This window comes from Rhododendron vialii, chromosome 8a (genome assembly GCF_030253575.1).
Source record: "Rhododendron vialii isolate Sample 1 chromosome 8a, ASM3025357v1".
Taxonomy (NCBI): Eukaryota; Viridiplantae; Streptophyta; class Magnoliopsida; order Ericales; family Ericaceae; genus Rhododendron; species Rhododendron vialii.
In genome coordinates, this window is record NC_080564.1 from 26,758,251 (window position 1) to 26,769,391 (window position 11,141).

The 11,141-nt window shown below is 38.6% G+C and overlaps 1 protein-coding gene across 1 annotated transcript; it reads left to right on the forward strand.

The window, feature by feature from the left end:
* The first annotated feature begins 6,416 nt into the window (after window positions 1-6,416).
* LOC131298713 (uncharacterized) lies at window positions 6,417-8,196 on the forward strand. The gene is made up of 6 exons (XM_058324189.1): window positions 6,417-6,483; window positions 6,567-6,694; window positions 6,838-6,981; window positions 7,198-7,296; window positions 7,491-7,709; window positions 7,828-8,196. Exons 1-6 carry the CDS (start codon window positions 6,417-6,419, stop codon window positions 8,194-8,196), a joined length of 1,026 nt encoding a protein of 341 aa, XP_058180172.1.
* Window positions 8,197-11,141: the final 2,945 nt, after the last annotated feature.

Genomic DNA, 11,141 nt, shown 5'->3' on the forward strand with positions numbered 1-11,141 from the left:
TTGATACAATGCCAGTTCGAGCAGAATTTCTGCAGAATTTCAAGGATTCGACTACAACTTCAACAACTATTATAGGCACGATTTCACACCAAATCAATGTATTTACATACAGAAAAAGCAAAGAAATCCCTACGTCGAGACAATAACGAAGATCTCCGAGATTAGAACAAGCCCTAGCTTTCTTGAGCTTCAAATCTTCGATTCAAGCTTAAAGACACGATCGGAAGGCCAGAGGGAGGTTGATTCTTGAAGGTTTTGCAAGATTGAATGAGGTTTTGAGTGAGAAGAGGAGAGAGCGTTGGCTGGTGGAGAGAGAGGCGGACGGCAGAGAGAGATGAGGGATGGAGATAAATGATCTCCTACTTCTCACACACCTCTATTTATACCCATATATCTTTTATTCACACCTACACCTACACCCCCTCCAATCTCTATTCTTTCACTTCAAGCCCCAAATCTAATTAATCACTAATCATGATATACTTTCCCAATTAGACATTTAACTATCGTTTCAAAAATTAAATCAAATACGGGTCTCTACATAGACTACTGCAGGCATGCTAATAACCAGTTTACTGCTTTATATGTTAAAAATTGCTAGTTGTCTTTCAATACTCATTTTTGTTTCAATGGAATACCCCTGGGGTCTTTCTAGACATGTCCCAGAACCTAGAACACGTAAAACCAAACATTGGTAGGATGGCTCAAACCTGCGCGCTAGTTCGTCCTTATCCAGTGAGTGGCTTTTGCACGGGTAACTTGGCTTTGGGCATTGTTTATATCCCCATGCTATTTATGGGGTGTTTATTCTTTTGGTGGCTTTATAGCCCATTTAATCGTCTGTAACTGTATATTTAACTGCCATTTGAACTGCGTGGTTTGTTCTGGGTGTGCACTAGTCTTTCTAGAGCCCAAAGGAATGAAAGTAAGAGCTGTGGGTTTAAACCTACTAGCCCGCGCGGGTTTGGGTGTAGCGTGCGTAGGTTTGACCTGCATGCAATGACTTGATCAATGCATGTTGGTTTTTTCCTATGTATGACACTCCAAAACAGTGCCCTTCCAGTCTGTTTAAATCTCACAGGAGTCTGCTTCCATCCTATTCTAACAGTTTCAATAAGCGAGCATGCCATTTTATCACATCCTGCAAATATGTTACAGTTTTAATCCCCTTAAACTGTTTCTCCGCCCTAACTGGCTAAAAAATGATTAATGAAATAGAATCACAAACGCTTTACAAATGCCAGAGTAGAGACCAATCTCCGGATTGGGCGAGAGGGGTGCCTTAAAAACCTTCCTCTCTTGTAACCTTACTCCCGAACCTAAGATATCAAGGTGATGATAGACTAGTCTACAAGCCTTTTCAAAAATCAAATACAGATCAACGTTTCAAGTTCAGTTCCTTGGGTGGAGGATCTTCAAACTCAAGTGGCGATTCTGAATTGAGCTTTTTGCCACGCTCTTTTAGAAAAGGGGCGCATCCATCGATTTTTGGGGCGTGAGCCCACAATTTCGTAAACCTTAAGTTTTCTTACTGAAAATGTGCATACAAGACCTCTGACCGGGTTTTTTGTGAGTCCTGAAAACTATGCATAAAATCCAACCCATTATTCCCCGAGTTTCCAGAGGTGGTACCACAAGAGAAATTTTTGACCTCATCCCCAAGCCAATAAAGAATACTTATTCTCTGTCGTGCAGGCCATTCCTATTCTTACAGACCATGCAGTAGATCAGCACAAATTAAATTTCTTTTTCTTGATAGGATTTGAAATTAAAAACTTCACGAAGCAGATATTGTACTGACAATACAAAGACCACAAATGAGATATTAGCACTTACATTGATGCAATATACTTTATACCCTATGGTTCTTTTCATATTTTTGTTATGAGAGAGAGAGAGAGAGAGAGAGAGAGAGAGAGAGAGAGAGAGAGAGAGAGAGAGAGCGCACCTTATTTGCAAAATTGTTCTTATCTAACATATTGCATCCCAGAAGGGACATGTATGGTCCAGCTTGCCAGTTGAATTCAATGGGTGTGCTTTGTAGTAGAGATGGCAATTTCAACCCATATTTTTGAACCCGCTTAAGTCTGCCTATTTATAACTTAACCCAATCCGCCCATATTATATAATGGGTTGATATGGGTCACCCCATATCAACCCATATTTACATGGGTTTAGGTGAGTTGAAAATGGGTTCAATTTGGGTTAAAATTAAAAGACTCATCCCTGGACAAAAGTGAACCAAAGCCCGAAATACCTGGGTTACGTTCAACTTAAAATACGACAGAGCTAGTACGCCATATCCAACTATTGATAACACCAACGAAGCAACTCAAATTTTCAGTCAATGTTATTAAAATAAGAGAAACTTATTAACGCAATCTCGTCTGTCCGTTTCGATAATCAACGGTTGAGATACATTTTTAAACTATTACCGGTAATAACTCTTTCTTACCGTTAATAGTTTGTCTTTAATCTGAATTGTCCAAAACACTTTTGGACGGCCGAGATTGGCCTCCGTTCTTTATTTACAAGAGGCCCCGTTAAAAAAAAATCTCTATTAAAATTACTTTTTCAATTCTCTTGTCGAGACGAACTAATAGATGTAAAAAGTTTGTCGCAAAACAAACAAATACAAAAAACAAAATTGATTAGAGACAAAAAAAAAAAAAAAAAGTCAAGTGACTTTTTAATCCAAATTTAAGCGGTAGCTTCAGCTCTTCGTAAGTCTCTCTCTCTCTACATACATAAACTAACCATATTCTTGTACAAGCATCATTGATTTTAATAGTAAAACCAAAGATGATTTCGTGTTGTTTTTTAAGGCATGACTTGGGTTTTTTTTTTTTTCCCTTATTGATTCGGAAAGGTTCGTAGATGTGGTATTTTTGTTTAGCAAGACTGAGTTTCGATATAAGGGAATTAGTATTATAAAAAAATTTAAAACCGGGTCGGGTCAGGCGGGTTTGGGTTTGGCTTGACCCATATTTGACCCGACCAGTTCCAAGCCCTTTACTTTTTGACCAATATTTGACCCACGACTCGTATCAACCAGCCCACACCCGCCCATTTGCCACCTCTACTTTCTAGTAATGTGCAGTAGCATGCATCCATAAAGTGTAAACATAGTGGAAGCTCTGGAAGTGATTGGAGCCTTCGACAATTACTCAAGTAGAGTATTTCCAAGCTAGCAAGGTCACTGAAACTATTTGGTAAGAAGCTAATATTGTTACTTTTAAGATCAAACCACTTTAACAAGCTCCACATTCCAATTCCATCGGGCAGATGTGACACATTACAGTGTGGCAAAGACAACACCTCCAAGCAAGCAAGGTTACAGATACTATCCAGCAAGGTGAATAAATTGTTTCCTCCAAGATTCAACTTTTGCAATGAGATCAATTGCCCAATTTCGCTGGGCAGATGCGACACATCACAGTTTGACAAATTCAAATTCTTTAAGAGAGTAAGGTTGCAGATACTATCTGGTAAAGTAAGTAAACTATTTCCTTCAAGAATCAAAGCCTCTAATGCTACCAGCCGCCCAATTTTGTTTGGCAGATGCAACACATCATAGTCATACGTACAAATATGACTTCTTCAAGCGAGTAAGGTTACAAAAATTATCCGGTACGGTAAGTTATGCAAATTGTCACACCATTCCACTGCAAATTTGAATAGCTATTCCTAAGCACAAACAAACTTGGGAATGAGAATGGATATTCCAATCTCATTTCCACCAATTCCATTCCATTGTCAATTCTATTCCATTGCCAATTTCATTCCATCGAACCAAACATATAATTTTATTTGGCTTCGAGTGCTTGATGGGTGTAAAAAGATAGAACTAGGTTTGAATCAGGATTTCCTATCTCAGATGAATATCAATTGGTAGCATATACCGATAGGTATCCAAGTACCGCTATTTAAAACACACGTTTAAACTCGAGTTCGACAGATAGAGTTGTATGACAGAGTACTTGGATGTCCATTCTTAGCAATTACATTTTTTATTTTCTCTTTGTTTTGGAATAGTTTCACTGCTCCCTTTTTAACAAGTGTTTATGTTGTAGGTTCGCATTCTCTTCATGACAGGCCAGATTTGATTGTGTTGGGTTTTGGCCATGTGGTAATGGGTTTTGATAAAGTTAAGAAATAAAAATGGATGGTTGGTTGGCTGGTTATGCATTTATTGGCTTAAGTCATTCTGCTCATTGGAAGTGGGTATTGCCGGCTGTGCATGTTTCGGATCTCAAAGGGGATTTGTGATGCTTGGAATTTCAAGAGTCAAGTGTGTAGATCCTTCTCTTGTTTTCTATTTAAATGAGGCAATGATTGTATGCCGTGTGTGTGTGAGACTAAAGAAAATAGATAAGAGTGAAAACGGCAGAGAGCATAGCGTGAGAGAGAGAGAAAATTGTGTGAGTTTGAGTGAGATAAAATTACCGAGAGCTTGAGAGCTAGAGTATGGTATTTTGTATCTCATTGTACTCATTCAATATTAGTGAAAGTTGTTCTCTCTCCGTGGATGTACCCGAGTTTGGGGAACCGCGTACTCGTGTGTCCCTTTTGTGCATGATTGTTTTTCGTTATGCTTCCATTGCGCGGGTGGGATTGAATATTTCCCAACAGATTGCGACTTTTAAGAGGTTCTTACCTGATTCATGAAACTCGCGATCAAACAAATGGAAAAGGGGTCAGTTGTATTCCTTCTTGTGGCTTTTCGGACTGGGGATAAGCCTCCGACATTCTCAATCTGGGAGTTGTGTAGTCCCCCATCAACTTTGAAACTTGAATAGTTGTCAGCTATACAGGATAAAATTCATCGAGCTTTGTGTGTACATTTTCAGTCTCCATGGTTTGTTCTCAGAACTTGTGAATCAATGATTCCGAGAGCAGTGTTGGAGATCAATTAGACTGGTTTGAGCTCAGATTATTGCTTCAAAAACCTATGTAGTAGTACAATTTTACTCATATAAATACCGAACAAGTTTAAGTGTAAGCTGTAGACTCAAAGTTGGTACAATATGGGTCGCATGTGCTGTGAATCTTGTCCATAGATTTTTTTTCTTGGTATGTTAGCTTGACATGTATTTGTTGTGAAGTAGCCACAATTGGAGAGCAGCAGCAGCAGTGGGACTAGACTTGACTTGACTTTGGGGTGAAATTTATGTTGGAATAACTGCTGTAAAATAATAACGGATTACCTCAATAATCTGTAACCGAAATACAGATTACCAATCGATGAATGGTTGCAGTGTTTGGGTTGAGTCACGGATTAGGTCGCTCTCTTTAAGACGTTTCGCGGCTCTGCCAAACAATTCGATCAATACCGCGCCATCCCCAGAATAAATTAGCCCAGAATACAACCTCTGTTCGGTCTTCTTTGCACACAAGAAAACAGGGAGAAAAACACAAATCAACCTTACTGCTCAAACTCAGAAAAAGGAGGGATCTGTTTTTTATGGAGCGGACTGGGGCTTGATTTTTGGAAGAAAAATCAAATCAGAGCATAAAAAGACAATATGTGAGTCTCCCCCCTTGTGCCATTGCACACAAGCACCCTCGGCTTTCTGATTAATGAATCAATTTATCCAAATTGCCTTCGGTGTTTGCCCATTTTCCCGAGCATGCAAAACCTCTTCTTGGGTCTAGCCACATTTGTAAACCTACTAATGTGCATTGTAATTTAACATAAAAAAAAATTTTGTAAATAACCAATGTGGGACAAGAGGCAAACACAACTGTATGTAGTGGGACGGGACTTGGGTTTTCACTATGGATAGTAGTTCTAAGAAGAAGAAAAATGTCCCACTCATCATTTTGTTATCATCAATCTCAGCGGCCATAGTAAATTAGAGGTTGAGATAATTTTCTGCCATAAAGCGCGAACCAAGACCCGTGATAATTTTCAAAAGGATCAGGAGTTTTTGTTGTTCACTTTGTAATGTACAATGTGATTGGAGGGTCATGGTTTATTTGGCACGTCCAGCACACTCCTGCGCGTGTGCGTGTCTCACTCGACATCACGCGCCACTGGATAAACCGCGCATGCCAGCTCTCCTGTTTCAATGGCTGTCAACAAAGCTTGCTGCCAATTGAGGTCTTGGATGACCTCAATTTTACCCATCGATCTCTTTCAAGCAATCTCTCTCGGTGGGCCGGGCATGTGATTATGTGAACCCTGGTCATTAAAATGGAAATCACACTAAAGGAGATCCATGATGACCCTGGCTAGTTAAAACCATTTGGGATCGACTAAAATAATGAAGACTAGCTAGGACTTGGGTCTAAGTATAATATTATTAACCATTTTTCCTTCATAAAGGTGATAACTTTCCTCCCACCCGTAATTGTGCTTTAGTATCTTTGTATTAAGAACCATAAGGCAGATCCTGTTTGAGCTCTGGCACTAAATGGCAGAGAGACTGAGACGGATTAAAGAGAGATTGAAGGCGGCTGCTGAAACAGGAGATATCGAAGGCTTGTACGAGTCAATTAAGGGGACCCTAATGTTTTGGATCATATAGATGCTATACCTTTTGTTGATACTCCTCTACACACAGCTGCCTCAGCAGGACAGATGGATTTTGCTATAGAAATCTTGAGATTGAAGCCATCATTTGGTAGGAAGCTAAACCCAGATGGGCTAAGCTCCTTGCACCTTGCTTTATTAAACAAGAAGTTCGATATGGTAAAGCGACTCATAAAGTTGGACAAGGAGCTCATACGGGTCAAAGGAAAGCAGGGGAACACTCCTTTGAATTTCATTGCCAACAAAGAAATTTATGCCAATTAAGAACAGAGTACTGGATGGTCGCGTTAATATTTTGGCAGATTGCCATGAAAACCAAGAATAAAAGTGCTGTAGAAGTTTTATTGGGACTTCTTCGCAGGATTTACAAGAAAAGAGTGCTGGCCTCCAAAGATGACAAAGGGAACACTGCTTTGCATATACCGGTGTTCAATTCACAGCTCCAGGTAAGCGGTCTATCCTCTTGATTGCACTTTTTTTATTATATGCCCACTAATGACTTGATCAGGCAGCATTGGGAACGAACTCGGTTATTGGTTTCTCCAGACCGAGAGAGACGATGCGCAGTTGTGGAAAGATAACCATGAATTGTAGGTGCAGCAGGCTATCAAAAAGTTAGCAAGAATGCAATTTTATGTGCCTGATTATATGTACACGGACAGTGGGTAGTTCTAGAGAAATTTTATCGGGGAAAATACGAAATGGGAACTTGCATTTGCATGGTTGTGAGTGGGGAGAAAGACACTGTTGCCATGGTAATGGTATAACAGACAATCTGTATTTTGAGTTTAACAGAGTTCAAACCACCACTTTACTCCATTGTTCAGGCTTCCAAATATCTACAAAGAGATTCATTATGTTAATAAGTTAACTCCATCGCTTAGGCTTCCAAATCTATAAAAAGAAATTCATTACCTTAATAAATTGCTGATTTTTTTTTGTGTGCCTTTTGCAGATGGTGAAATTATTAGTTAAAGAATCCTTTGTGGACATAAATGCAAATAATTCAGAGACACAGATTGCACTTGACATCGCTCTGCTACTTGATCAAAGTAATGAAGCCAGATCGATTGTGAATACTTTACGCTTTGCAGGAGCTTTAGAAAGTTCATCGTCTGCTAATAATGACTATAGTCTTGCTAAATTTTTTAATTCGCCCGAGCAACCTTTGGAAGTACTCTATAAAACATAAGAGTGTTATCGGTAGACACGTGTCAATGGAGCTGCGTACGTAATACTGGACTGGTGGAAGCTGTGCTAATTGCGACGGCGACCTTCATAGGTGTACTTAGCCCCTTGGAGGGATAGGCGGTGGTGACAACAACCTTCTTACAAATGGCGGTAATCACGTCAACGCCACAGTTTCGTCCACCAACAACCTATTAGCTGCTAACACCTTATCCATTCCCACTGACGATCCTGTCAAACGATTTCCGTTCGACGTTCCTGATGCAAAACATCTTATACTTAATTATGGAGCTGCCTTCCTCACTTTTTATCGATTCAACACAGGTGCCATTGTTCTCTCGATGTCGTCGATATATAATGTTTTCCTTCCCAGTTCATGCCTCATTGGGTCTACTGCATGGCGCTCTTTTCATTATGATGCTAGCCTTTGGGGTTTCATTATACCTCATATCACCATCGTTTGGTTACTCTGAGACATTTTTTACAGCATCCGGCCTGTTGGCGTGAGATGCAGCTGGTTTATTTCTGTATAGTAGGTGTCTGCCGCGCGCATGTAATGATGTAATTGGAACTACCTCCAAGGGATGCATGGGATCGAGATCTCTTCGTGTCAAAGCTTCAAACTAATTAAACGCCTTATATATATGATGCATGCTAAAACGTTTGTTGGGCAATAATTAAGTGATCGGTACCTCCTAAACCAGATGCGACAGTTGCCAAACATAACATTGGCAAGTGTGAGATCGAGGTTGTCATTGTGTGGTTAAATTATTTTGTTACAGTATTTGTTTTTCACCTTAATTAAGTGTGTACGTAGTTTAATGTCGTCGTTGTTTGGTTTTCCTTTATTTATTCTCTATGTATAATCTTGCCTTTGCTTTGATATTAGAATTAGAGAATACATTCTTTACACCGCCGGTGTAAACATTTATTTCCTTAAAAATCAATTGCATTGCGCCATGTCACCGTGTTTTATTAATTGGGACCACTATTTTGATACATGTCACAATGCAATTGATTTGGAGGAAACAAATGTTTACACCGGCGGTGTAAAGAATTTATTCTCTTAAAATTTATATTGGACTACAGGAATTGATAAACTATTTTTCTTCTCTCGCTCCTCTTCTCACTTCCAAATCTGTAGCTAACATGCATGCGTGGTACTAGAACTTCTTCTTCTTCTTCTTTCATTTGGCAAAATAAAAGGATTTTATTCTTTTCATTTGGCAAAATAAAAGGATTTTATTCATCTGAATGGCTGTAAATTAAGCCTACGTAAAGAGAAATATCCTCTGTTTTTTATATTCTCTTTCTCAGTTTTTCTATACATCATGTTTGTCAAATAATGGGCTGGTTATTTAAGATTGTATTGGTAAAAAGGGAAAATATGTATGCAAAAAGGGTAAGGAAACACTAATTAGTGGAATTAAAAAAAAAAGGGTAAGGAAACCTAATTGGCTTCGTGATGAAAAATCTATTTTTTATTTTTTGATTTACATCAATCTAAAACTACTACTAATAAAAAATTAACGAAAAATCCTAAAAATTACCCACTAGGCTGTCATTAAATTTTAAACAAAGAAAACACTGCAAGATTACCAAGTTGAGAGAGCAAGCTGTTAGGATGTGTTTTTAGCAGATTATAGATAGCATAACTACGATTGTACATTGACAAACATTGACAAGGAAAACAAAGTCCTAATACAGAAGAAAACTATGATTAATTGTACTGTAAATTTTTCTTAATGGTGTTAGATAATTAACAACTTCAATAACATACCACATATATATATTGGGTAATTTACGATGAGATACTTATAGATCCATCTAGACCACAGATTAATTTAAATTTACGCTAGCACTTTAGTATTTCACGTTATACTACTTGTATAGTTTACCCGAAAAAGTCTGCAATGGACACTTATCTTTCCTTCGTATTTTAGCAACGACATAGTTGCGTGTGCATAAATACTAATTTTAAAAACACTTCTATTTTTTGAAAAGTCTATAATACATGATATGTACTATATGCATTTATTGTAGGGTTTATTCATAATATTTTGGCGCGTTTTGTAACTTTTATTCCAAAACCCGTAACCTTTCAGTGATCGGATTTAGGATTCAAAACATTTTTACTATTATTAAAACAGGGAGTGATCATATGGGGAGGGTCCCATTAGGCTGATAATAAGGTACACACACCCCCAGTCCGTCCATAGGATAGGATACCCTCCTGACATTAATCTTTCAAGTACTCAACGATGCCATTTGTTTTAGGAAAGGAAAAGGCCGAAAAGAATGTCTCTGACCCGTAAGGTACAGTGAAAAGAAAGCACTCTCCTAAACAAATGGCATCGTCAAATTCCATCTTCTGCAGGTGAGGTGATGGGTTGGATTGGGTTGGGTTGGGTTGGAAGACGACGACTACTACTACAACCAAAAAAAATATGTGGACTCCTAATAGATCTTTTGACCGTACCTTAGCCTACTGGGACCCTCCCCATATGATCACTCCCTGTTTTAACTCGTTATAAAGGTGATAACTTTCCTCCCACTCGTTGTGCTTAATTAGCAACACTTGTGTACAGAACCCGATAAGGCAGATTTCGTTTGAGCTCGGTCACTAACCCCGTCCCGCAACGCGAAATAAGAACTTATTTTTTAAGAAGGCAATTTTAAGTTCAAAAATAATAAGTTTATTAAAATCTAAAAATATGCAATATGGATCTTGTTTAAAAGATCACATTGAGATCTTTAATACGGTGCAGAAAAAAATAAAAAAATATTTTTCATTTACATTATTTTTTAATTTGAAAATGTGAAATAAGTACTTATTTTTTAAAAAGTGTTCTGGAACGGGCTCTAAATGGCACACGGAATGAGACGGATTTGACAGAGGTTGAAGGCGGCTGCTGAAACAGGAGATATCAATGGCTTGTACGGGTCAATTAAGGAGGCCCCTGATGTTTTGGACCGTATAGATGCTAAACCTTTCGTTGATACTCCTCTACATACGGCCGCCTCGGCAGGACATACTGATTTCGCTGTAGAAATCTTGAGATTGAAGCCATCGTTTGGTAGGAAGCTGAACCCAGATGGGCTAAGCTCCTTGCACCTGGCTTTATTAAATGACAAGTTCGATACGGTAAGACGACTCATAAAGTTGGACAAGGAGCTCATACGGGTCAAAGGAAAGCAGGGGAACACTCTTTTGCATTTCATTGCTAACAATGAAATTTATACCAATAAATAACAAAGAGTACAGGATGATCGCATTAATACTTTGGCAGAATTCCTATTTGCTTGCCCGAATTCAATTGAGGACCTGACAAATCAAGATGAGACTACTCTACATATCGTCGTGAGAACCAAGAATAAAAGTGCTGTAGAAATCATATTGGGACTTATTCTAAGGATC

Bases quoted from the DNA above. Each gene is read 5' to 3' on its own strand.
- LOC131298713 (XM_058324189.1), top strand. From the start codon at position 6,417: ATGGCAGAGAGACTGAGACGGATTAAAGAGAGATTGAAGGCGGCTGCT. The intron at 6,982-7,197 runs GTAAGCGGTCTA...GTACACGGACAG, and splicing joins TGTTCAATTCACAGCTCCAG to TGGGTAGTTCTAGAGAAATT. The intron at 7,297-7,490 runs GTATAACAGACA...TGCCTTTTGCAG, and splicing joins ACACTGTTGCCATGGTAATG to ATGGTGAAATTATTAGTTAA.